This window comes from Equus asinus, chromosome 21 (assembly GCF_041296235.1).
Source record: "Equus asinus isolate D_3611 breed Donkey chromosome 21, EquAss-T2T_v2, whole genome shotgun sequence".
Lineage (NCBI taxonomy): Eukaryota > Metazoa > Chordata > Mammalia > Perissodactyla > Equidae > Equus > Equus asinus.
This window is the reverse complement of record NC_091810.1, coordinates 77,786,432-77,814,350: the sequence shown is the minus strand read 5'-3', so window position 1 is coordinate 77,814,350 and position 27,919 is coordinate 77,786,432. Positions and strand designations below refer to the sequence as shown.

Below are 27,919 nucleotides of genomic sequence, written 5' to 3'. Positions count from 1 at the left end.
TAAATGGGCTCAAAGTCATTAAGATTCCTCATGCCTCTGAGACAAGAAATACTCAGAAGAAATGATAGAAGGGAGTCTCTGTTGATGGCCCCTTCCCTGCCAGGCTGGGATCCACAAAAGAAGCTTCTCCATCGGAGAGCTTCCTTACGTCGGTCAGGACTGGTCTCCCAGGAGCCAGCGCCTCGCACAACTGCTGGGCTTCACTCCCAAGAGGCTGCCATTAGCAGAGGCAGAGGACACACCCATTCTAGACCAAGTGACGCCCATTAACACCAACTCACTTGGCAACTTGGAGTGAATGGTTGGGAAGAGGGTTCTAAAAGCTTTGTCTGCTTGGCCTGTAAGCCTTCGAGAGACCCACAAAGGGGTGTGAAGGGGGACCAGCGGGGAGAGGGAACCATAGGACATCTCACCCCAGGGCCAACCAACACATGTTAGATGACGAGAGACACTGGTCAGTCCCCCAGTCCCAGGACCCTCGGAGACGGTGCTACAGCAAAAGAGGGCCAGTACCCCCAGGCTGTCCTTCCTGCACAGAGCGGGGAGTTCGAAGAGCCCTTTACAGTAGCATCACCCGGTGACCCACGGAGCCTCCTAAGAGCAGGGACTGTCTTACTGATTCTTACCCTAAACCAGCCTAGCGGCCAGTACACTGCAGATGTTTAAGAAAGATCTGTTTAATTAAGGTACCAGGCTAGGGGTCGAAGGACGAGCCAGAAGCAACCCCCTGATGGTCAATCATTTTAATGCACCTTCTGATTTTTTTCTTGCGGGACTCACACAATCAGATTACCGTCTCTCTGGGCGAGTTTATCTTCGGAAATGCCCATTTACGTGATGTGAAAACTCACCTGAATGATGACCTAACTGCAATAATGACTAAACCTTGTGGTGCGAGTGCCACTCTCGCAAGATCTAAATAATTGCCCCTTCCACTCTACCTCACCTGCTCCAAGCTGGATGATATCTAACCCGGGTCCCAGTGAGTCTTCAGGAAGTTCATCCTGGGCAAAATTTTACCCTCTCTGGATTCATAGGACCAAGATTCTCCACTTGTTTCAGCAGTTTGCCATGTGATACAACAGTGTACGTGGAAAACACTTTGAAAACTGCCTAACATATGTACATACTGACGACACGGCGGTTGAATTATTTTCCTCTTCACTCGGTCTTCTTGACAAGACTGCAAGCTCCTTGAATGCAGGGCCATCTTGCACATCTGTGAATCCCCAACACCAGGAGGGTGAAGAATCTGCACTTGGAAACAGGCGCTGGTCCAAGCCCTCGATGAGCCAGGGACCTTGGCTGCCCCCTCCCCACCCTCTCCAGGTTTCAGACTTCCCTGGGTCATCGGCACTATTTGTTGCCTGGGACACTTAAGCACAGCCAAAGGAGCAAGAAATCAGACACTGAAATGCCAAACCCTCTCCAACACATCCTGTGCCTCTGGGTCAGCATGACTTGGCTTAATTTTAACTACCTCCTGCAAGATCAACTCCAAAAGAATTCAAGGTCAGGGGGACACGGAAGAAAATAAGGGCTTAATATAAACCAGAGTTATCGCAGCATACCTCCCTGCTGAGCTCAGGAGGTGAAAAGGCTGAGGGATGTGTTGCAATGCAAGTGCCAAGATGTCAACAGGGCTGTGGCCAGCAGACCCTGGCCAGAGCAGGCAGTCAGGGAGAGCAACGGGGCACGAGAGCACACACATCCAGGGGCCCTTCTGCCCACTGGGGTGGTGCCGCTTCCAGCCCCCTAGGATCTGTGAAATAGACAGGATAGCCTGGAGACTGGGCCAGGGCAGCAGCTGGGCGCCCCGCCCAGGGGAGGGGAAGGCAAGGTTAGCAGCAGCTGGCGAGGTGGGGGCTTTCCATGTGAGTCAGGGCTCCTGGGAGACCCCCTCCTTCCCACCTGAGATAGCCAAGCAAAGCAGGTCTGAGGGACTCGGGGGCCTCTCCCAGCTCTAAGGGGTCAGGAACAAATTGCAGACCATGGAACTAAGAAAAACAAAGGATAAGATACCCACGTGTAATATCCAAACATCCCAGGGCCGAGACGATTAGGCCTTAGGCTTCTGCGTAACACTCAGTTCCAAGCATTGCTCTCTCACCACCCGTTCATTCCACCCTCACTATGCACCACGCATCGTGAAGATGTGCAAAGGGTCAGGTGCAATCTCTGTCCTCAATGAGCTCAGCTGCCAGGGCGGGGTTCTCAGCCCTTGGTGTAGAGGTTAGGAACACAGACTTCAGACTTGGGCTGCCTGGATCAAATCCTAGCCAGGCCTCTCATTAGCTGTGTGACCCTGGGCACTTTATTTTACTGCTCTGTGCCTCAGTTTCATCGTCTGCAAAATGCAGATAACAGAAGCTACCCTCGTGGGGTTGCTTTGAGGAACAAGTGAGTTGACATACACAAAGTACTTAGAATTGCTACACAGTATAGAGTGTCAGCTGTTACACAAGCAAACTTATGTGGCATTAGCTTGTGGCTATTAACCCACAGGACACGGATGACTTTTAAGGGGAGCTAATGAATACCTTGAAATTGTGTTTACAATTTCTGCTCCCACGTGCGTATATGAGCGTTTTCAGAGGATGACATCCATAACTTTCAAATTCTCAGAGAAGCAAAGGTGAACGACAGCTTCGCGAGGGAGGGGGCTGCAGAGGAGTCTGTCGAAGTTACACTGACCTGTGCCTTCATTTTAATCCGGCCAAGAGTAGCAGCTAAGCAGGCCTACCCAAGAGAACTTTCTGCAGTGATGAAAATGTTTTCTGTCTGCCCTGTCCCAAAATAGTAGCCATTAGCCACAGGGGGCTGTTGAGCATTTGAAATGTGGCTAGTGAGATTGAACTTATAGTTTTATTCAATTGTATTAATTTATGTTTAAGTAGCCACATGTGGCTAATGGCTCCAGTTTTGAACATCAGAGAGCTAGTCAGTCTGAAAACATCACAGGCAAAGAGAACAGAATATATGACAATGGAAAACATTCCACAATGTACTCAGAAGCTGGGAGGGAAACGGCACGATGTACCCGGCAATTGTGAGCAGTGGCGGGGGCGGAGGGAGGGTGCGCACTGGGACACAGCACAGAGAACGGCAGATGCCCGAGGAAGAGAGGGGCTGCGCCAGGCTGTGAGAAGCCTTGTGTGCTGTGCCCAGATTTGGGCTTGACACTAGAGACAGAAGAAGTGCTGTCTTAGCCAGGGTCCTCCAGAGAAACAGAACCAACAGGACGTGTATAGATACAGCAAGATTTATTTTAAGGCACCAGCTCAAATAATCATCAAGGTTGGCAAGTCCAAAATCTGCAGGGTGGGCCAGGAGGGTGGAGACCCAGAGAAGAGCTCATGCTGCCGTTCCAGTCCAAAGGCCCTCTTGCTACAGAATTCCCTCTTGCTCAGGAGAGGTCAGTCTTTCGTTCTATTCAGGCCTTCAACTGCCTGGATGAGGCCCACCCATATTATGGAGGGCAATTGGCTTTAGTCAAAGTCTGCAATTTAAATGTTAATCTCATCCAATAAACACTCTCACAGAAATATTCAAAATAATGTTTGACCACATACCTGGGGCACCTGGCCCAGCCAAGCTGACATATAAAATTAACCATCACATGCACTAAAGTTTCTGAGCAAAATGGACTTTGGCAAGATTCTGTGAGGAGGCAGCAGAGACAGATGGAGAAGGGGAGCTAGGAGGCAGGAATACCAATTGAAAAGCTATTTCAGTAGTGCAGGAAAGACAGGTGGGCTTGCACCAAAGAAGCGGCAATGGGAAATGCGTTGTTTAATTAGTATTTGTTAAAAGCAAGTATGAACGGACTCTGTGACTTGACAAACACACACACACACACACACACTTACACCTTTATGAGAAGCTAGCATTTCCTCACAGGACTCCAAGACAATGGAAGGGAAAGGAAGTTTCCCACACACCATGGAGGGAGGGAAGCAATGAGGCAGAGAGATCCGGGGTTTACTTGTTTCCCTACTCAAAGGGGTCCTCTGGCTGCTCTGTGGGTCCTATGCGCCCACCTCTAGTTCTTTCCAACCCAGAGCCTTTCTAAAGGACACAGAAACCACATACAGACATGGCTGAGTCAGTTAGCTGCCTCCCTATATCCCTTCTCCCCTTCATCCTTAGAAACAACCCTGCTGGCTAAGAAACCCCAAGCCAAGCCTCCTTTGCAGCTACCATGACTATGTGACTAGATTCTGGGAATGAAACAGAAGCAGAACATTGTCTAGAACTGCCAAGCAGACTCTTTAAAACAGAAGGCACATAGGTCTCTTACCCTTCTGCTGTTCCTCCTTCTGTCCTGAAATCAGATGTGATGGCTGGAGCTCCCAGAGTCACCTTGGACCATGAGGTGACTTGGAGGATGGGACTCACATACCAGGATGGCGCAGTGATAAGACAATGGGTCTCTGGTGGCCATAGAGTCACGGCACCCATCCTAGACTGCCTAATTCAGCTCTTCTTTTAGGTGACAGAAGGTATCCCTTTGAGCCACTATTTTTGAGTCCTCTGTTACTTGCAACCAAATGCATTTCCCAGCTGATATGAGATGAGGCCATTATTCTGTGAACAAGGCAATGTGAATGCCAGAATTTCAGGCTGTAAAACTTCAGCTGTATATTTTCTTACGGTCTTGGGTGTTGGAATGGGGCCAGACAGAAAAGGAACTGACATAAATTAATACAGTGCCTTACACCTCCTGACTTCCTGCAAGCAAGTGCTCTTGAACGAGCCCACCACAGACGCCTCAACCACGGTGGCTGAGAGCCCAGGTCAGTGCAAAAACAGCCCTCTCTGTCTTCTTGGTATGAAGAGAAGCTCTGCTCAGTTGGCCTGAGCCTGAGATCAAGAGACTTAAATTCAAAGAACAAGAGACCCTTAGAAGATTGATAGACCATGATTTCCAGAAATAAACAAGGTCCAACACCTTCTCTGCATCACAGTGCTCTGCCCAAGGGCTGGGGGATGCACCCGAGGCTGGTACTGGATGGATGAACAAATGGCATCTTTTTTTACATCTATTTATGCCTCTTCTTCAAGGTGAAACACACACAGCGAGGCTTCCTCCACACAGCTGCTGTCACTGAGGTACTCTGGCCTGTAAGAGAACATGAGCTCTCTTGTGTTAGGAAAGTTTTCAATAGAAAAATGAATAAACAAGCAAATGAACAAATGGTCAAACTGATCAAGGCACTCAAGAATGGGGAAGGGGAGAAGGCTAGAAGGAGGCAGACGCCAGGCAGTGGGCTAGAAAAGTCGGGGGGAAAGGATGGCTGAGAAACCCACATTCTGGAAGATTCTTCAGAAGAGACCCAGTTGATGTGGCCTCCCATGGTGCCCTTCAGAACTCTGTCTGCAGCTGACTGGCCCTCAGCATTCAAGTTAATAACGGTTAGAAGGGAAGAGAAAAAAATCCTAGACTCAGCCACTTATCTTAGAAACCCCGCTTCTTCCTAGAAACACCAGGCTTAGGAGTCGCGAGAACAGGAGTGTGAGCATGTTGAGTACTTTTCAGTTGTACTGAGCACTCCCACATATGCATTCACTTGTACCTGCCCACGGCTACAGGTTGAGGAACGGCCAAGCGGGGACCAGAATCCCTCCACTGCTCCACATGCTGTGAATTCAGGCACCCAGACAAGGGGCAGCTGACTCCAAAACTACTCTCTGCACCTGGTTGACTCGACTCCACAGCTTCCCTCCTTTGAAGGGCTGCCAGATTTAGCAAATAAAAATATAGGACTCCCGGTTAAATTTGAATTTCAGGGAAACAAAAAATAATTTTAGTTAAGTATGTCCTAAATATTGCATGGGACAGAATTATACTATGAAAAAAAATTATGTGAAATTTAGATTTAACTAGGTGTCCTATATTCTATCTGCCAACCCTACTTCGGCTTAAAGCCCACGAGGACGTTCTCCCACGCAGAAATGAAACAATCTATGGCCTGGACTCCTAAGCATTTCCCTCTTGGTGTAAGGGGTGTGGTTCCTCCACACACATCAAGAAGCTCCTATCGTTGAGTGGAATCAGCAGCCCCATTGGGCCAGCAGCAGAGTCTCCCAAGCTAGGGGAACGTTTTTAAAGCAGAACTACTAACCGTAAATCTCTGAGGCGTATAAGTCATCTACTTCTCAGTGTGAATAAGGCCATCAGATTCTTAGGGGCAGATTGTGAGAGAAGGGAAAAGGGAAAATATCAAGTCACACTGGGAGGAGCAGGGAACACGGAGTAGAAGAGAAAAGAAGGAAAGCAGGCTGGGCAGGGGGTATCTCCAAGGCGAGGAAAGGGAACAGAAAGGTAAGCCAAAGGTGTTCAAGAGAAACATCACCATCTGGCGGGGGACCAAGCCTTGTTGCCTGGCAACATAAAAAGGCCCACCCGGTAGCAAAAATACATCCTCTACTCTGATTTTCTTCAACTGAGAAGTCAGTCAGGGTGGCACTCCTTCCAGGGAACGCTGGTGGTTCACAGAGGGGGAAGGAGGGGGCGATCCATGCCAATGCAACAACTTTATTGAAAACGGAAGGAAGGGGGAAAAAAAATAAACATCCAAGGAGCCTCATGGTTTCAGAGACAGAACTCCACATCCTGCTTCCCCTCTAACTGCTAGACTGTGGTAACAAACCACATCTGTTAGCTTCAGGCAGCACATTGCCCACCAAGCAGCACTTACCGGGAATCGGCCATGCCTCAGAGAAAGGCAAAGGGACGAGAAAGAGGGAACTGTCCCTGACAAGGCTCCCAAATGACAGGGTAACGGTGGGTGGGCCCTCCAGCTTCCTACTGCCTAGCTGAGACCCTGCTGGCAACCAGTCCCCCACCCCTGGCTTCCTGACACCTGCCAGGCAGGAAAGGGTCAGCTGCAAGTGGCCCATTGCATCACTGGAGGAAAACCTCAAGCTCAGCCACGCTCCCTGCTCCAGCCCCAGCAGAGCATGCCTGCAGCAGAGCCAGCCAAGCAGAGGCAGCTCCCAGAGCAGGGTGGGCCCCTCTGATGAAAACCTCGAGACCGACTCTATGTCGGGAGCCTTCAACCTGGGTCAGAAGCTGCCACTCATCCTCCCCATTGACCCCATCTTGACTCAAGACTCTAGGCTTCCAAAATGCAGCTGCTTCTCCCCCAGAATCTCCAAGCAAGACTGCAAGGCAGGAAGCGGTCTTGCAGGCGACGGAGAGTTAACAGTCCATCCTCCTTTCTTGCTGTAAATCACCAGGAACCCTGCTTTGGGACAGGTGCCCCGTCACTCAGCTGCTTGCCCTTACCATGGGCTGCAGGGATGACGCAGTTCCCAGGGACCAGCCTGTGACCACCCAGTGGGAATACGATCAGGGCCACAGGGATGGACGTCACTGACCCAGACCTCCTCACCCAAGGCCCACGGTGACAGCTGCCACCCAGAGAGGCAAGTGGCTCAGCGGAAACGAATGTGACGGGGAAGGAGGGAGGCATGACGAAGTTGCACTGAAGTCCCAGGAAGACAAGGACAGAGCACCATGAGGGGAGGAAGTTTCAAAGGGCCCCAAATTACTTGGAACAAGAGTCTCACAGTCACCCCAGGGCAGAAAGTGCTGGGAAACAACTCTGCAGATGAGCTCAAAATCCTCCTCAGCCCTACAAGGCAATTATTTCTCTCACCTGTTCCCCTAAGATGTGCCAGCATGTAGCCCAGGCTTTCCAACAGTCATGAAATGCTCCCGAAGTGCCAAGCACCAGGCAGCAGCCAGGCAGGCGTAGGTTCAAATCTTCGCTCCTCTCTCCCCAGGTCTGTGATCCGGGCATGATACCTTACCTCCCCGAGCCTCAGTTATCAGCCCTCCGTATGAGGACAATACCACCACCCCCTTGCAACCTTGCTGTGAGGACCAGACAGGAAAATGCACATAAGGGACCTATACTACAGGCCTGGGTGCCTAGGAGATCCTCGATAAACGAGGACTGTGTGGAGCCCCCTGTGTACCTCAACTTCTCTAAGCCTTAGTTTCTTCCTCTGCAAAATCTGAAAAAAAAAAACAAAACTAGGGGCCAGCTCCGTGGCCAAGTGGTTAAGTTCGCGCGCTCTGCTGCGGCAGCCCAGGGTTCAGATCCTGGGTGCGGACATGGCACCGCTCGTCAGGCCATGTTGAGGTGGCGTCCCACATCCCACAACTAGAAGGACCAGCAACTAAGATATACAGCTATGTACCGGGGACGGGGGTGGGCGGGGGGGGGGGGGGGGTGGTTGGGAAATAAAGCAGAGAAAAAAAAAAAGAAGGATTGGCAACAGTTGTTAGCCCAGGTGCCAATCTTTAAAAAAAACAAAAAAACAAAACTACCTGCCTCCTGCATGTGCAGCACTCAGAAAAGTGCCTGGTGTACAAAGTGTGTTAACGTTACTCTTCTCTTCCTGCTCCTCTCCATCCTTAATGTGACTCAGTTCTCTCCCCACACACTCTCTTCCAATCAACTGTCACCTCCGTGTCCTTGACTCCCAACTCCCCTCCTCCAACTTGCCCTGCCTCCCCACCCGTGGCATTCCCACCCAGGCACCTGGTCACAACTTTGACATTCAGAAGTGTGAACTCCCCAATCTTCTCCCAAAGCTAGATCCCCACTCTCTTCCAACTTCTATTGGCTGTTCAGGTTTTTCAGGTCAAACCTTGGCGTGCCCTATGGATCATTCTTGACAGCTGGTTAAGCACTAAGTCTGTTACAGTTTCCCTCCAATTCTCTCAGATGAGGCCACAACACCAGAGAGGTTTATGTAAAGGCTTAAGTAATGGTCTTTGGATTCCAAGACTAGTTTCCTCATCTGTAACATGCGGACAACAGGGAAAGATAAATGACATCCCCCACGCAGGGCAGTACACACGGTGCCTGACACATAGATCTCAAAAGATGGTGCTATTAATGTAAGGACACAACATTTGGCATCAATTCCTCATCAACTTCTCAAACAACATGAGCCTCAAACACAAGAGCCCACCATGGCTGCTTTGCAGCTTCTCAACCCAGTCTGGAGGCCAGGCTGAGGCCATCAGGAACTCCCCTGACTGGGCCCACCATTTCCTTCCCTATCTGGCCCTTCAGTTCCCCTAAGGTTCCCTTTCCACAGCCTTGAGCCGTTGTACCTATCCCAGCTTATGTCCATGCTGACTTCTCCCTCAGATCTCGATTCTTCTGTCCTTTTCACCTAGACTCTCTCTTGTGCTTTGGGGCTCAGGTGTGCTTTTCCCCCCGAGCTTTACACACACACACACAGTGACCTCACTCCACTGGCTTCTTCCACACACAGTCTACACCTCTGCCATGTGTTTCAGCTCTCTAGCAATGAGCCTCCCCTTTGGGCTCTCTATCTGGTGAGTACAGTTGATCTTCATTATTTACCGATTCCACATTCACGAATTTGCCTACTCGCTAAAATTTATTTGTAACCCCGAAATTAATATTTACAGCGTTTTCAGGGTCATTCATGGACCCACAAAGAGCAGCAAAAAATCTGAATTACTCAACGTGTGTGTTCCCAGCTGAGGTCTAACAAAGCAACACTCTGCCTTCTTGTTTCAGCTCTTACATTGTAAACAACTGTCCATCTCGCAGTCTATTTAGTGTCACGTTTTTCACAGTTTTGTGCTTTTTGTTGGTGAGTCAGCTGTTTAAATTGGCCCCCAAGCCTAGTGCTGAAGTGCTGCGTAGTGTTCCTAATCCCGAGAAGGCTGCGATGTGCCTTACAGAGAAAACACGTGTTTTTGATAAGCTTCGTCCAGGCATGAGTCAGGGTGCTGTTGCCCATGAGTTCTACGTTAATGAATCAACAAGATGGTACATCCAGAAAAAGGAAGAAGAAACTTGCAGATTCTGACAAGAAGCCACCCCAGAAAGTGAAACGTCGTCTATGGTGATGCTGTGAGGTCATGGCCAGTGAAGGAAGCACAGTGGGCAACATAGTGTGAGGCTGAAAGCCAAAGAAATGTACAGTCACATCACCCAGGGTCAGGAAAACGCTCAACTCTTCTTGGCTACTGTTTTATTATAAAGAAACACTGTATATAGTTATTTGTAAGAAACATCTATGAAATAAGGCGTCTTTAAAGAGAACTACATAAAACAAGGTAACATCTGGATTGGTTGGTGAACTACATAAAACAAGGTAACATCTGGATTGGTTGGTGAAAACGCGAGCTGAGACTCTCATGAAGCGGACCTTCGGCTCCCCTGGGGAGCGATGCCTGGGGAGAACACCTCGCTAATTCAGGGTTGGCAGTGAGTTCAGAGAATGGAGCTATCGCGAATAAGGACAATGGACTGTAATTATCTAGGCCTTAAAACCACCTTGCTGTGTGTGTTGTGGGGCTCCTGGGGTACACAGACCACAGCTAGTGCTCCACAATGGCCAGCGCAGACAAAGGGGAGATGCCGAGGAATGCTCCGAGAGACACTTATTTGCCAATCCACCAGCCCATTGTAATCCCCCAGAGCCTCACTCCATTTCTCAGAGGAGAAAAAACACACACTTTAATCCAGATCAGGAACAAAGATTCTACTTTTGCCTCAAATGCTCCACCCCACAGACTTCTATAAGACTGCTAAGAGGGCCCACAGACTTCTATAAGACTGCTAAGAGGGGATGCCAGCTCTAGAGTCAGGGTCTTTGTTCTGTCCTTGACAAGTGGCTAAAACAACGCTTGGCAATTGGTAGGAAGTCAGTAAATACTTGTTGAATGAAAGAAAATAATAAATTAGAAGAAAAAAAATCCCTGATCAAATAAAGAGAATAATAACCCATTCTTGACATATCCTTGAGTTTGTGCCCCATCTTTGCAGAACCTGGGCCTCTCATTCTCCACTTACAGAGGGTCCTCTGCAGACAAAATCAATGCCTAGAATTTCCCAACAAAGGACGACTACAACACACTGTTCTTCAACGATTAAAAATCCAGGAGATTATTGGACGCACCTGATCTGTTTAATTTCACTGGAAACATGATTCCCCATCCATTCAAGCCCTCACCACATGACCCGTTTGGACTTAGAGTGCTTTTGATCAGTCAAAAGGTGAGTCAGCCACTCCCTCCTCATCATTTTGATCTGCTGGCACATTTTATCCTCAAGAAGCAAATCAGTATACACTCAACCTGCCCGGGGTCACCCTTCTGTCTTCACCATCTCTATATCTTCCCCACTTCCTCCCAACCAGCAGAGGTCTGTTTCTTCAACCCATAGGTTTTCGGTGTAGTGGTGTTGTGCTTTTTTTTAAGGGGAGCAGATTCACCATGGAGACACAATGTTTGATAGAAAATACATCTGGAATAATAACAACCCACAGTCTTTTTCTTTGATCCAAATGTTTTACATGCACTAATTTAATACTATGGTAAGTTGCAAAAATGGCTGTAATACTTTGCAGGTGGGGTTTATTTTTTCCCACCTCTTGAATTTGGACTGGCCGTGTGACTTGCTGTACCCAACAGGACATTAACAAATGTGACACAAGCAGAGGCTTGAAAAGGGCTTGCCCTTTTTGTTCCTGGAATCCCAACACCACGTGAAGAAGCCCACACTAGCCTGACAACATGTGGTCCAGTCACCTCTGACGCCTCAGCTGACAACCAGCTGACTGCTCGACAGGTGAAGCCATCCTCATCTGCCAGCCCCCAGGAGACCCACCAACTGACTGTATACGTTAAGCTCAGCCAAGACTGAGATCAGAAAAACGACCCAGTAAAATCATGAGCTAAAGAAGTGCTTTAAGCCACTAAGTTTGGAATGGTTTGTTTCGCAGCAAAAGCTAACTGACACACAACTCCATTTCACAGATAAAGAAATTGAGGCACCAAGATTAAGTAAGCTGGAAAGGTCCCACAGCTGCTAAGTGGTGAGCTGAGATTCAAATCCACGCAATCTGGCTCAGAGGTAAAGCTTTGCCAGTTATCCAAAAGCTAACTCACTCTACAAATTTCAAGTGTTTCCCCACTCACCTGCCTCCCCAAAGGGGATTAAGTGTAGGACGTGAACTTATGGCCCCAGAAACACAACAGGCAACTTTCAGCACTGAAAAACCTTCATTATTGTGCATTTATGCTGCCTTTCAGGTTTTCTAACCATTTAAAAATAACAAGAGTTGCCCAAATGTCCATCGATGGATGAATGAATAAACAAAATGTGGTCTACACACACAATGGAATATTATTCAGCCTTAAAAAGGACTGAAATTCTATCACACACAACAACATGGATGAACCTTGAAGACATTACATTAAGTAACACAAGCCAGTCACAAAGGACAAACACTGCACGATTCCACTTATATGGGGTACTTAGAGTAGTCAAATTCAGAGAGGCAGAAAGGACAGGAGTCGCCCATGATCCATGGAGGACACGTTCCAAGACCCCCAGAGGATGCCTGAAACTGAGGATAGTACAGAACCTCAGATATACTGTTTTTTCCGACACGTACTCACCTATGATAAAGTTTAATTTATACATTAGGCAGAGTAAGAGATTAACAATAATAACTAATAATAAAATAGAACAATTATGACAATATACCGTAAGGAAAGTTACGTGAATGTGGTCTCGCTCTCAAAATATCTTATTGTACCACACTCACTCTTCTTCTTGTGAGGCTATGAGATGATCCAACGCCTATGTGGAGCCATTATTAAGTATAATAAGGGTGACTTGGACACAAGCACCGCGATCCCTCGACAGTCAATCTGATAACCAAGACGGCTACGAAGTGACTAATGGGCGGGTAGCGTATACAGTGTGCATACGCTGGACAAAGAGATGAATCACTACCCAGGAAAGACAGCGTAGGATTTCATCACACTACTCAAACCGGGGCAGAATTTAAAACTTATGAATTGTTTATTTCTGGCGTTTTCCATTTAATTTTTTTGGACCAGGGTTGATCATGGGTAACTGAAACCTCAGAAAGTAAAACTACAGATAAGGGGAGACTATGGTAGAATGGTGGTGGCCAAGGGCTGGGGCAAGTAAGGAAGGGGAGTTACTGTTTCATAAGGACAGAGCTTCAGTTTGGGAAAATGAAGACGTTCTGAAGGTGACAGTGGTGGGGGTTGCACAACAATACGAATGTGTGTAATGCTACTGAATTGTACACATTAAAATGAGGCCAGCCCGGTGGCATAGTGGTTAGGTTCACACGCTCCACCTTGGGGGCCCAGGGTTTATGGGTTCTGATCCCAGGCACAGACCTACACACCATTTATCAATTCATGCTGTGGTGGCGTCCCACATACAAAGTAGAAGAAGATTGGCACAGGTGTTAGCTCAGTGAGAATCTTCCTCAGGCAAAAAAAAGAGGAAGATTGGCAATGGATGTTAGCTCAGGGCCACTCTTCCCCACCAAAAAAATTTTTTTGTAAATGGTTAAAGGGGTAAGTCTTATGTTATATGTAGTTTACCACAATTTTTTAAAAAGGAAAAAAATAACAAGGACTGGGACTGGCCGTGATAAAATGACAGGCACAGGGCTACTGCTGGACCGGTCAGAACCCAGGGAGCAGAGTAAGCAAGAAACACTCTGCCATTCACGTTCACTGAGTCACATGGCTCCACCCCTCAGCAGAGCATCCCCACCACACACTGGAGGCCAGATGGGTGGGCAGAGATGTCAAAGCCGCCTTAAAAACAAGCTCTGGCTCAAGGACAAGAACCCTGAAATAAACCAAAGCCAGTTGCCTGCCCCAGTCCCAGCCTAGGAAACCTGCCATGCTCCACCTCCTCCTGGCAGGGCTTGCACTGGGTTTTCAAGATCACAGAACTGGGTCTGACTCATGGGTGGCAAAATGAGTTGACATCAGGAATAATAAAGCTAATGCAAATTTTCGATGGGCAGATGCAATTTCTACTGGCTCGACAATTACAAACCTTTGTAAACGCTTTACGGAAAACTAAGCTGTAGGAGAGGGTGTTCCACTGAGCCTGGATGCATGGGCATGCGTATTCCAGATGTTCATTATAAAACCAACACTGAAGTATCATCTCTTACTTAAAAAAAAATAGGAGACATATATCAAATATTTACGGAAGGTATAGGGACTTATTTTCTTCTTTTTATTTTCTACAACAAAAAAATTTAATGAAGCCAAAATGTAAGCTTATGCAAGGATTCCACTGTAGAACACATTATCTCATTTCACCCTAAGGACGACCTCACGAGAGAGCCACAGCTGGAACCATGACAGATTTTTCGTCTGTTCTTCATCGTATAAAAATGAGTTACCCAAAACAAGTCGCCTTATAAGCAAAGATAATTTAAAAGAGTTTTCGTGGGGCTGGCCCCATGGCCGAGTGGTTAGGTTCGCGCACTCCGCTGCAGGCGGCCCAGTGTTTCGTTGGTTCCAATCCTGGGCGCGGACATGGCACTGCTCGTCAGACCACGCTGAGGCGGCGTCCCACATGCCACAACTAGAAGGACCCACAACTAAGAATATACAACTATGTACCAGGGGGCTTTGGGGAGAAAAAGGAAAAAAATAAAAATAAAATCTTTAAAAGAGTTTTCGTGATTCAGCTTCTTCCTCATAAATGGGGAAAAGCATGTATATTTTTTCATCTATCCGTCTGGATTGAGATTGCTCACTTTTGCTAATTTCTGTCATAACCTTAACATTATATGATCTGGTTTTGGTGACTGGATTATATAACAACTCACAATGTGAAAAAAAAAAACAGTCGCTGAAGGAGATGAGGAAAGTTTTTACGGGATTTATTTGTCCCTATTACTCGATCACCAAAGAGTAATGGGACCATAATTTGGTGATAAAATACAGTCATTTGTGAGAAAATTATGGCTTTTAAGGCACTGCAGTTTAATACATCAGTGTTTCACGGACGAGAGAGGCTAAGGCTCTGCGAACGCAGCATCTCTCAGAGACCACCCCCGCTATACACAGTCAGAGAGGTTTGCAAATATAAAAAGGAAGGGGGTGGGGACAAGACCAGAGCAAGAAAACAGGAAGCCCCACTTGGCAGCAGCTGGAGTGGGCCCCACCCCCTTCACCAACAGGAAGGTCAGGGGACGCCGGTGGACAGACTCAGCCACCTGGCCCAAGCCCAGTGGACCCACCATCCACGGAGATGAAATGTGACATCCGGGCCCAGCCTCAGCCTTTGAGCATCCTTCCAGTTCCTCGGCCATAGACCAACAAGGCCCCTTGGGGTTGAAGGGTCACTCGGAACCTTCTCCACCCTCCTTCTTCCCGCCCCACCTGCAGGAAGGCAAGAGTTGAAGGGGAGGGTTTGCAGGAATAAAGCGGGCAGGATTCCCTCAACATTCATCTTGGGCTCTGCCAGCTGAGAGTGAGTCAGTCACCCCCAGGGTCTAGGTACTATCTGATTAGAACTGGTGACTCAGCGGCTTGCCCACAGGACTCAGTAATTGCCCCGACCATTGTCCTTGCTGGCTAAGAGAAGGGATGAGAGGAAAGAGTGACGCCACTATCCACTGCTGCCCAGCAGTGGGACCCTCCCACCCCAGCTCTCTCCTCTTCTCCCATCACAGAGGATTGGGGTACGGAAAAGAAGGAAGAGATGTGAAATCTACTTAGATGTGTCACCGCCAACTGGGGACGCACCCACCAAATTAGATTTGAATCAACCCAACCCAGACAAAGCTGGATTTGCCAGTCGTGTTCCTGTCCCTCTGCTGACCTAGCCACCAGGAAGGAGAGCAGTTGTGAGTAAAGGGGTGATGGAGAGGAAAAGGGGCCAGGAAGAACACCTTGTCCACAGGTGGCCTGTCAACTTCATCATTCTCTCATTTTTTCATTTATTTGTTTGCTCAGTGTTTGAACACCTTCTGTATGCTGGCCTTGCAGACACGGCAATGAACCAACAGACAAAGTTCCCTGTCCTGTGGAGCTTCATGACTGTAAATAAGTAAACAATGAGAAGTCAGACAGTGAGGGGTGCTAGGGAAAAAAAGCATATCAAGGAACAAGGGCTGGGGGTGGTGGAGACGGCAGGCTGGGAGTTATATTTACATGTTGATCAAGTGACAATCGAGTAGACACCTGAAGGAGATGACGGCGTAGACCATGCAAATTCCGGGGTGAAGACAACGACAAACAGAACGAGTTCTGAGACTCGAGGTGGAAGCACTCTGACATCAGCACAACCAAAGGACCATCAGCTGATGGACCAGCCTCCAGAGGCCCCTGAACACAAAGGCCCTTTGAGGCAGCTCTGCCCTGAACCTGAGCTCAGGGAACCGGGTAGGCAGGCCACGGCCGCAACTCCAGGGGTGCTTTAACAGACCACTCTCACATCATCCAGAGGCACGGGCACAGGGACGTCTGTTAATAGATGTTCATGGGCTCAAAAGAATTAGAGGACGATAAACTGAAGTGTTGAAAAGATTTCACGACCTCCTCGGTATTGATCCAATGTTTACATTAAATTAACAAATTTCTCCTCCAACCTAACCCAAACCCTTCACACTGCAATTTTAGGTCAAGAATACTACTGCCCTGGACTACAGTGGGTGGGACACATCCCCAACTTGGGTGGCACCTTAAAGGATGGTGGCACACAGGCACTTTGAAGGGAGGATGCCTCGGGGTTCTGGAGCTTCTGGGAACTGGTAAGGACCTTTTAGAGAAGGGTTTCATCTTCCTGGAAAGCTAGAGGCCTGGGTGGGGCCCAGAGGGAGGTGGAATGGGAGGGAGCTGCTCAGGGCTTGTTGCAGACCAACGAGTAATCGGGACTTTTATGTTGCACAGCCCAGTTCCCCAGGTCAGGGAAGGAGGGGGGTCCAGGCAGCCATTCTGTCCAGGAATAAAGGCAATCTATCTGGCAGGTTCCAACCAGAAAGGGCAGCTCAGAGTTCAGCATGCAAAACCCAAATACACAGTCGGAACCTCGGCAGTACCGCCAAGCATCCAGGGGCTCCCTGATGAGAAACCGGAGGGGTGCGCAGAGGCAGGGCCACCAGCAGGAATGCTCAAGTCCCAGCCCCCAGCCCTCAAAGGGCCTGATCTTAACATGTTCCTGGATTTCTGGGGCTTAATTTCCAAGGGTTCCACCTCCCATCACCTCCCTTACAGTGCCCAACCTCACGCTGCGCACACACAGCAGGTGCTCAAACACCTGTCACTCACTAAACAGCTTCTTACAAGTGGAGACTCCTGGAGGCGGCATCTTTCATCACGTACAACAGGGACAGGAACGACAATCTGGACCAGCTGCTGAAGCCTGCTTTGGGGGGCAATTCACGCTGAAGAGACACTGAGCGGGAACTCCCGGGCCTGGGCCTGGCACATAGCTGGCACTGGTAAGTGCTGGGGCTCCTTTCCTTCCCCCTTCACAGGACCCCGGCTATCAGAGGCGGGGATGTGACCCAAGCCACACACTGCATCACATCGGTGGTGGTCAAAGGAAGACAAATGCTGAATCCAGAACCAACTTCGACGCAGTCCCAGCAACTGCATGACCACAGCCCCCTCTCGCCACCCCTTTGCTCGTCTTCCTTCCTCACTTGCTTATCTGAGCTCTCAGGACAAAGAACCAACGTTTCAGGAGAAGCAAATAGCTAATTACTCCCAAACCAGCGAGAAGAACGCAAGGGAGTAAGCCCCCTGCTGCCCGACAGCCAGTCACATTCGGAGGGCAGAGGAACAAGCCTGACATTCTGGACGCATCCTCTCATCCTCGCAAGCTGGCCCCGCTGCCAACTCCAGGGCAAGGCGGCACCCACTCGCAGGGTCACCAAATGCGAGCACCCACACTCTACTAACGGTATCAAGAGCTGGAATGAAGGGCGATTGTTGGGGGAAGGAAAATAAGAGGCCAACTTCAAATGCAGCTCTTTACAAAGTCACGGCTGGTACACATCACATAGGACTTGCACTTCTACCCTTCAGGGGAGACACGGAAGTCAGGAGGTGCACCCAAAACTCCGGCGGGGTGATGGGGTGGCGGGCAGAGACAGGGGAGGAGGTCTGCGGGGCTCTCTTACCTGCCTCGCCACCTTCCGCGCCTCCCAGTAGGGCTTCGAGTCTTCCACGGCTTTGCCAATTTTCTTCACCAGTTCGTCCAGTTTCACTGTTGCTTCAACCAGAACAGAGCGGAACTTCTGACGAGCGTCCTGCAGCCAGGGGAAATCAAGGAAACAGAGTTCAGGCTTAAGAAGGAATCTGTGAGGCTCTGCCGTACACAATCACAAACACCAAGCAGGGCCTCCACACAACCTACAAGCCCCTAATTTCAGACCTTCACAAGACAGTGTCCACAGCAGCACCGTTGCAAAGAACCTTCTGTGATGCTGGCAGTGTTCCTTTATCTGCTCTGTCAGTACGGTAGCCAGGAGCCACACACGGCTACTGAGCACTTGAAATTGGCTTGTGAGACTGAGGAAATGAGTTTTAATTTATTTTAATTAAATATAAATTAAAAAGTAAATGTGGCTAACAGCTACTATATTGGACAGTGCAGGTTAGATTGAAAAGCTCTGTCCAGGTCCTAAAAGTAAGATGTCCAGTCTAGCCACCCTGGGCAGCTTCAGTCCATAATGATGGCATCATTTCCTACACTCCCATGAAGGCCTCAACCATGTGATGCGGTCAATATTAAACAGAGTGCAAATTTCCCACGTGCCAGACCCTGTGCTGGGCCTCGGGCTTTATCCCTGCCTTCAGGGTACTTCCAAGTCTGACGGGTAAAGCAGGCATTTACAGCCCATTCCGGAAAAGTCAGTGCCAGGATGGCAATGGTCCAGGTGCCACGGAACCCAGCGGCAGAGAAACTCACCAGGCCAGCTAAGACAGGAGTTTACTGGGAGACTCATGGAAAACTTCCAGATAGAGAACAGCTACACAGAAGCCTAAAGCACGAAGGCACTTGAGGGAGGGAGAGGAAATGCTGAGGTCCCAAGCAGGCAGCAGAGGCACGCTCGGCCAGAAGGGAGAGGGAGTGGCAAGGAATCAAAGGAAGCTGGAAGTCTGGAATGTGGAGAATGGCAAGAGATCTAAGGGTGGCCGCCCATCCTCGACATAGCCACTAGCGACTTGGGCCTCCATAAGAATTTGGAAGAGTGGAGCTGACAGGTGGGCCACGCCAGACTTAACCACAGGGTGAAAATCAAGAAACCAGACCCATGGATGTCACAAAGAGGGAAAAAAAATTAAAAGAAGAAATTCACTCCTAGGTGTAGGAGGACATAGTGGAGGGTCGGATCAGGACCTCACAGACCTCACATCCCCTCAACTCCTTTTCCCTTTGGCATTTGCCTGAGGCCACCACACCTCTGGGGGTGTGTGGGTGCATTTGAGAGAGGGGAAATGGACATTCAGAGGCGGAACAACACATGATCACCAGCTGTGGGGGCTGCCCCAAGACCCAACAGCCCACCTGCTGGTAAAACACGTGGGTTCCATTGGCTGTCACGGCCTGCCTCACCAGTAACTATCTGAAAACTATTTCTAAACATCAAATATTGTAGGGGCCTCTTGGGCCAACGGAATGGTTCATGGGGATGAAGGAGGCTCTGATCACTTCTAATTTCATTCCCCTGTCATACTGTGCCATGGGCTTGCTAGATGGGTTTGAAATGACGCCAGCACTGCAGCATACGAGGAGACAGCCTTTGCCTTGTATGAGAGTTTCTCAGCTCCTGAGCCCCGGCCTACTTCTGACACAGCCTTGGTCCCTCCCCCCAGCCCTGCATCACCATCACCATCATCACCACCACCATCATCATCTCCTTAATTTTCTCTCCTTCTCTCCTATCTGGCCAGGCCTGCAGCAACCTGCTACAGCTTCTAAAGACAGAGAACAAGACTAGGCTTTTTCTCCAGAGGAAATGCCACAGATGCAAGAGGGCAGCCCAGGGACTAGCAAAGCCCCACTGAGCTGCTGTTGGACTTGACGTCCAATACATGGGAGGCAGCATATTGCCTAAAGCCTGGGATTTTTATCAGAGAGATGGATCCAGTCCTGTTGACCTCTGTGAGACTCTAATCAGAATACTTCTTTAAGAATCATTGTTATTATCTATAAAATAGTTACTTTCCATCTCATAGGGAGGGCTGTTGGAAGAATCAAGGAGAATGCAAATGTAAAACAGCTGATAGTTCCTGGGCATACAGTAGATGCTCAATAAATGCACACAATGTTCCCCCTCAGGAGAAAAAGATCCATGAATGATCCTATTCAGAAACACCAAAGGGGTCTCTCTGAGGCAGGAGTAGCTGAGGTGATGGACATAATAACCTGTTACACTGTGTGGGTGGCTGCTTTGCAAATGTACTCGCACGCATGACCAAATCCTTGCAGCCACCACCCTGGTGGAGGCAGCACCAGGGCCCCACGTCCAGACCACACATGGGAAAACAGGGCCAAATCAGTCAGTGGGTGACCCAGGGCAGGTCACATCAGCACCTTGGGCCTCCTCTGGACAACGAGAACTGGGTCCCAAACCAGTGGCCTATGGGCCATTTGGCTGAGTCCCTTTGCCTGCATGCTGCGTACTAAATGTCAGGAAATCCAGATTTTTTTTTTTATGTGGGGATTCTCAAATTTCTCATTAAAAAAACATCAGATGATCTGGCAACACTGAGCCCCCGTCCCTACCTGGCAACCATTGGCTAGAAGTGGAGTAGAAGATGCCCCCCTAGACACAGATGACCATTTCCAGTCCTCACTGCCCCTGCGCCTGACTCCCCACCTGGCCCCCCGATGGCTTCACTCAGTAGGTTCCCTGCCCAGCCCCTGAAGACGTTCGATTTGCCAAGAGCTCTTCCAGGCACTGGAGAATACAAGCCACCCCCTCTGCCTTTGTGAGAAAGAAGGATGCAGAGCACAGAGGGGCAAGTTACTAAGTGGCAGACACTATCACAAATGCTTTCATTCCATCAATCTTGCAATTGCTAACAACCTGATCAGGTAGGTGCCATTGTTGTTGTTCACATTTTACAAAGAGAATATAGAGAGAATGAGGCACAGAGAGTGCAGGTAACTCACCCAAGGTCACTGACCTGGGAAACGGCAGAGCCAAGATTTAAACTCAAGCGCTAAATAAGTACAACACAGTGTGATACGTACAAAGACCTCAGTATACACACTGTGCAACAGACACACACCTGGGCAGGCCACCCAAAGCAAGTGTCATCCAGGCCTTGAAGAAAGGGGGTCTGCACCAGACAGAGAAGGGGGCATTCCAGACTGAAAAACTAGCATGAGCAAAGAGTGGCAGGTGGAAGGGCTGGTGGGGGCTGGAGCAAGGAAGGGCATGTGCGCCATATTAGGGCATTTCAACTTTATCCCATGCACAATCGGGAGACATGATGGATTTTTTTTTTCCTCATATATAAGTTTCAATTTACTTCCCACGCACCCTTTGTCAGAAATAACTGAAGAACGCATTCTACCACAAAAAGGAAAAGTAATCATAGTTTGCTAGATAGCTCCACTGTGAACAGCACTTACACAGCTGTAATAGCGTAAATAGCAAATACTGACTCCAATATAATTCTGTCCGGAGGAAGGGTTGGGAAAAGTGGGTGTGTGGTGGGGACAGAGGGAGAAAAGAGACTAAAATTTCATCTTATCTAGTGGAATGTGGCAGATAACTAAAATCGAAAAATCAAGTAACCACACAAAGCCTACTATTTAAAGTCATAAAAGTAAATACCTAAATAGTCAGCTATGTTAAACTGATTAAACGGCCCCTAAGGGAGAAAAAATGGGGGTGGGGGAGGATGAGATGCTATAGGGGTTTTTTTTTCTTTTTTCTTTTTCCTTTTTTAATGGTAGTAAAATACTATGGTGGATTTTTAAGCAGAGACATGACCTGATCAGATCTGGGTTTTCCCAGAGTGAGCTGGGCCCTGCAGGAGATTCTGGCGGATAGATTCAGGGCCCACTAGCCTGGTTAAGTGTGCGATCATCAAAGGGTACTGAACCCAAGAGACTCGATTTGCCATCAGTGTTTCCCTCTACAAATGAGGCTGTGTTGCCCGGGATGATGATGCACAACTGGCTGACATCCAACCACCAACAAGCCTATTCATCCAAGATGTGTTAAAAGCTAAACACAAAGCCGGCCTTCTCCCAGATAAGATAAAGCGGACCCAGTTCTTCTACTACTCCACAAGATCAGAGCTACTTGAGCAACAATCTCCACAAACATTGGGGTGTGGGAGCCCACAAACCAAAATCTTTCCTGCCCGCCCAGTGTAACAGCCCTGATTGTCATGGGTCTCACCCTGGTCCCAGAAGTGGTCATGTGACCCAAGCCTGGCAATCAGATGTGGATACACCTAGCCTTGGTGACTGTTGAGGAAGGGCATGTGACTCATCAGACCTCATTCTAGGACTTTTCTGAAACTGTTAGAAAGAGGACTTTTTTCCACTGAGATGGCCGAGAGGATGAAATGAAAGCCTGGAGCAGATAGCAGCCATCTTGGCACAAAGAGGGGAGGACCTGACAGAGAGGGAGGGAGGGAAGGAGGAAGAAAGGGAGAGAAGAGAGAGGGAGGGGGGAGGAAGGCCAAGTGACACTTTGAACTTCTGGGCCTACCGATGCTTCACAGTCTAACCCTATATTCCACCTCCTTGGAGCCACAATAGCATACCCACCCTCCCCCAAACAGTCACCATTGCTTTTTGTGTTACGTTAGTTGGAACTCAATTTCTGTCACTTGCAATTGAATTAAGCCTTAAGAAAAAAGTGCCTTATGGCAGTCATATTAATTCCATACATTCCATATCATGGCAAAGCACTGGAATTAAATACGGTCAACTGCCGAAGGGCTTCTATCCTTGACAAGGAAGCCATGTTTATAAAGAACAGAGTCCGTGGAACCTAATTCAACCTAACCTTTATAAAGCATTTCTTTAAATCTATCTTAATGCCAGTTTGCCACATCCTAAAGCCAGCTTGTCTCACTGAACTTCTGCTTTCTGCCTTATTTCCTAGTTCGAGGAGAGACCCCACCATGGTTCTTCATCTCCTACAACTACAGGCAAATGTGTCTCCCAAGATCAGAGGGGGCGTTGCTTCCAGAATGTCCAGAGAGGAGAGAGAGCTGACTGTTCTCCCCGCGGTCAACGACCCTTGGAGGGACGCACTCAGAAGTACAAACTCCTCTCAGGGGAATGAGCAGACCTGTCTGTCACCAGCCAAGAAAAACAAGCCATTTCCCAGCCAGGGCTGTTTACCAGGTAACTTTCTAGATCAGCATTTGAAGGAGTTCTAAAAAGGGCTCTCTCTCCTTGGATGGGGCCTCAGATCTTCAAATCTGAAAACTGTGTCACATCCATTAGGTGACTCAGACTGCTGGCAATTTATTCAAGCAAAGAACTGCTGAGGGTGGCAGAGTCTCCCTGTTTGAATGTCAGTGTGTCAAAAATACAGCCCTGTATCAAGTAAGAACTCTAGCTAAACCAAACCAGCCAGCACCGGCGAGCCTGGGAAACAGCTTGTAGGCTGAGAATGGTGGCCTTGCCCCTCCACAGAGGTGTCCCCAGAACCGAGGGAGATTAAGATGGGACATCAGTTTTTAAAAATCACTGCCCTACAAATTAAAGAAGATACCATATTTCAAAAGATCCTTAGTAATGCCATTTATAAACACCCGCTCTCTGTAGAAAGATTTCACAGGCGTTATCTGAGCTTCACAATGACCCTGCGAGGCGGGTTCAGCAAGAATCACCGTCCTCTGGCTACACATAAGAGAACTCGGCCCAGGGGTGAAGGGCTGCTTGGCCTGAGGAGAGGAAGCGAGTGTCAGACTTCAGACAAAAGCACAGACCTTTAGTCCAATGTGCGTTTCGCTTTACCAGAGGTTCTCAAAGTGTGGTCCCAGGGACCATGGGGGGAGGGAGGCGGAGGGGCGCCTGTGACTTTTCCTGGGAGCCTGCAAGGTCAAAACCATTTTTGTAATCAAGTTTGACTTATCTGCTTTTTCACTGTCATTGTCTCCTAAGCGTTCAGTGGAGTTTTCCCGAGACTATTTGCTATGAGATATTGCAAGAGATGAAGTGCGGGAGCACATATGAGAATCCAGCTCTTCTATTGAGCCAGACATAAAAGAGACTTGCAAAAACACATAAAATGATTCTTTCTTTTCATGAATTTTCTTTGTTTGGGAAGACGGTTATTTTTCTTAAAATGTATTATTTATGTTGACATGTAATCGGTTTATTATTGTCATTTTTTTTTAAAGATTTTATTTTTTTTTCCTTTTTCTCCCCAAAGCCCCCCAGTACATAGTTGTATATTCTTCATTGTGGGTCCTTCTAGTTGCGGCATGTGGGACGCTGCCTCAGCGTGGCTTGATGAGCAATGCCATGTCCGCGCCCAGGATCCGAACCAACGAAACACTGGGCCGCCTGCAGTGGAGCGCGGGAACTTAACCACTCGGCCATGGGGCCAGCCCCTATTATTGTCATTTTTAATGAATTAATGCAAGTTTTTAAAACTTCCTAGTTTTAATTTCTAACATGGCAAATAATGATACTACCCACAAAAAGAAAAGCCCTCTGAGGTACTCAGTGATCGTAGTGTAGAGGGAACCTGAGGTCAAAGAGCATCGGGTCTGCTGCTGGCACCAAGCCACACCCCGCCCCTCCGGCCTGGCCCGCAAAGACCCCTCTCAAGCAAGAAACACTCGTGTATTTTCCATAACAGTAAAGCAGTTATTCCTTCTCAGATCTTTCTTTAATCCTCTGATTCTGTCCAGGAGAAAGCCTCCATCTGGTGCTATGACTTCATAGCACCTTCAGCACCTCCTCAAGAAATGGGAGCTAGGCCAGACTCAGGGCCTTCCACAGAGAGGGAAATCTGCTAGAATTTGATAAGCAAACAACAAATCCACTGGAAACAAAATAACATTGCTTTGAAAGTCACAAAGCTGTGCTCTTATGAGCAGGGCACTTTCCTATATATATTACTCTCTGATAAAAGGCTTGCTTTAAAAACATGTATTTCCCTTTGATGTTTTTCCACTTACAGTCATGAAGTCTCCTTTTCAAACAAACTGAGGTAAAAACGTGAATCAATTTAAAGGAGAATATGGAATAAATACCACATACACAACTAGGATAAGGCAAAAACTACAACAGCAGCAGAACAACTAGAGTTAAGGAAGCACTGCCCTAGAACGATCGTAAAATCTCTGTTAGCAGAAACATTCTAGAATCACATGATGAGAAGCACCACTGGAAACATTCTGACTTACTGAACAGTTATAAGTCCGTGAAATGTTTTCAGGCTTACTACAAATCATGTTTCCTTTTCACCCATCCATTCTATTCTTTAAGAGCACTTGTGGCAGCTACTAAAACACACAAAGAAACCACTTTAAACGGTGCTTGGGTGAAAAGGAGTATGTGCTCTCCAGTGCCATCTGAGAGAACTTTCTGCAATAATGGAGATGCTCTACATACATCTGTGCTGTCTAATACAGAGGCCACTGGCCACATGTGGCTAAATGAAAACTTGAAATGTGGCCAGTGCAACTAACTGGATTTTTTATTAAAGTTTTCAAATTATAATTTAAACAGCCACATGTGGCTAGTGGCTGCCATATTGGACAGCACAGATCTGGCTCCCAGACCCTGGATCCCACGCCACTTTGAGAGACCACACCACACTCCCTGGACCCCCACAGCTGCCTTCTCTCCCTGCCTCTGTGGGGTTTTTCTTCCCTCAGCCCCACCTTCCCCAGGGAGAGCTCTCATAGCCCCGTGAGGAGAGCCAGGACAGCTGATGTCACCTTCAGGAATTTTGCAGCAGAGGCAAAACTGGAAAGACTGCGCCCCAGGATGGAGCTGGGGCCCAGGGAGCCAAACCAGAAAGATGGACGTCCAAGGACACAGGAGCCGGGAGGACGCTGAGGCAGAGAAGGGGGTGGGAGAGGGCAGAAGACCATCAGGGAGCTGGAGCCAGCCCCACCACTGCACAGGCCCAACTGCACACCAGCTAGGTGCATCCAACCAGAAGAACCTGGTGAAAACAGCTCCAAAGGGATGGAAGCATGTATGGAAAAGAAAGAAAGGAGAAGAAAATAACAGGACCTTCAAGATGGGAGAAGTCAGAATCATTGTTGGAGACCAGGCGCCCAACTCCCCTCCCTTCTGACTCCTTCTCTTTTCCACCTGAGGCCCGACTTCTGTAGCAGAGGCCTCCTGGGGTGTCTGGCAAACCCACCACCTCCTTTTGTGGGGACCGTGCCCCACACACCAGGCATAACCTCGCTGCCATGTCTCTGACATATACAAGATCTTCTCTCAGAGAACAGAACAGAGGAAGCCGGAGGAGGGAGAGACAGACAATGACAGAGAGGACAGAGGGAGAAGAAAGCAAATGACAGAACACCAGGAGGGGCTGGGGGAGATGGTCTGGGCTCCTGATCTAACCCTGCAGTTACATGGCCAGATAACTTATCAATCAAACCAAGGCACTTTGAGAGAGAGCGGGGGCACTACTAATAATTATGCTGAGACAACAGGCATGAACCAAGACTGTCGGGGCAAACTAGGATGTCTGCTCTCCCTATGCTTAACGCCGTACGATGCTTCCCTCTCTCGGCTTCCCTGAAAGGCTGCTTCAACCTTTCAGAAAATCCTCCCTTTTGCTGAAGCTGTTTGAGTGGCTGTGGGACAGAGTGTAGGGAATTCTAATCCCAGCTTGGGCACTACCCAGCTCCAGGCCCTATGCAGCTCGACAGCCTTGGTGACAAGGCCAGACCCTGTTTTCTCTTTCCACAGCAGCACACCATCTGTCCTGGTTCTGAACCACCAAGAGGGAAAAAAAGGAAAGTAAGAAAAGATGGTGGTCAATATGGTTTCCTGCTGCAAGGTTTCCTCTTCTGAGGTTAACAAAGGTCTGGGAGCTTTTTTTAGGCCTAAGTGGAACCAAGTTCCTCCTAGGCAGAAGGGCTCTGGTTTAGAGTTCTGGTTTGACTCCAGAATGTTCCCAGACAAGCAGGCGAGCACCCAGTCCCATCTCCCAGAACATCGCAGCCGCCACAGCTGTCCGGCTGGATTCGACCACACAGCCTCCTTTGAAGCTCTGGCCAACGTCAAGATTCCACAGCCAAGGGAGGCACTGCCATTTGGAGACTGAGTCAAGGCAGCTGGCAGGTCTAGGAATGAGGAAAAGCTTTTTTTTTTTTTTAACTTTTTTTAATTTAAAATAATTGTAGACTTGGGAAAAAATGAGGGTAAGATGCAGACATGATGCCCCTTTACCCTGAAATCCTTCAGCACATTTTTCCTAAAGATGAGGACATTCTCTTCCATAACCAGAGCACAACCACCAAAATCTCAAAATTAACATTGATACAATGCTATTAACCGGGTCTATGACTTTATTCAAATTGCATCAACTGTCCCCCTAATGTCCTTTATAGTAAAGGAAAAAAAATCTTTTTCCTGGTCCAGGATCCAAACCAGGATTCACGCTTCCATTTAGGTGTCATCTCTCTCTAGTCTCCTTCAATCTGGAACAGTTCTTCAGCCTTTCTTTGTCTTTCACAGCCTCGATATTTTTGAATAACATGAGCCAGTTATTTTGTAGAATGTCTGTCAATTTGGAAAAGACTCAATTTCAATTCATCTTTTTTGTTGATGTTACATAGGCACGCATCACTGGAATGGAATTTAACCAATTATAAAAAATACATTTAAATAGCCCACGGTCACAGGGACAACTAAGGAAAAAAACCCAATAGTCCTTTAACCCTACAAGGCCCTGGAGGAGGGACTGAAGTTACATAACAATCACACACACACACACACACACACACACAGCGAGAAAGACTGACAGGACCCAGTGCTTTTTCATTCATGGCCAAACATATGTTTTTAAATCCAGAGGAATCTTTGTGTCAGAGGAGAGAGAATTGCTGAAACCACAGCATTTTACTGAGTTCAACCACAAG

General features: G+C 48.3%; 1 protein-coding gene across 2 annotated transcripts in view; it reads right to left on the bottom strand.

The window, feature by feature from the left end:
* Positions 1-27,919, bottom strand: part of SH3BP5 (SH3 domain binding protein 5) — a 71,307-nt gene that overhangs the window by 26,946 nt on the left and 16,442 nt on the right. For both annotated transcript variants that reach the window (XM_014859462.3, XM_014859461.3), the window contains exon 3: positions 17,992-18,120. In XM_014859462.3, coding sequence (XP_014714948.1) covers positions 17,992-18,120 — 129 coding nt within the window. The remainder of the gene's footprint in view (positions 1-17,991; positions 18,121-27,919) is intronic.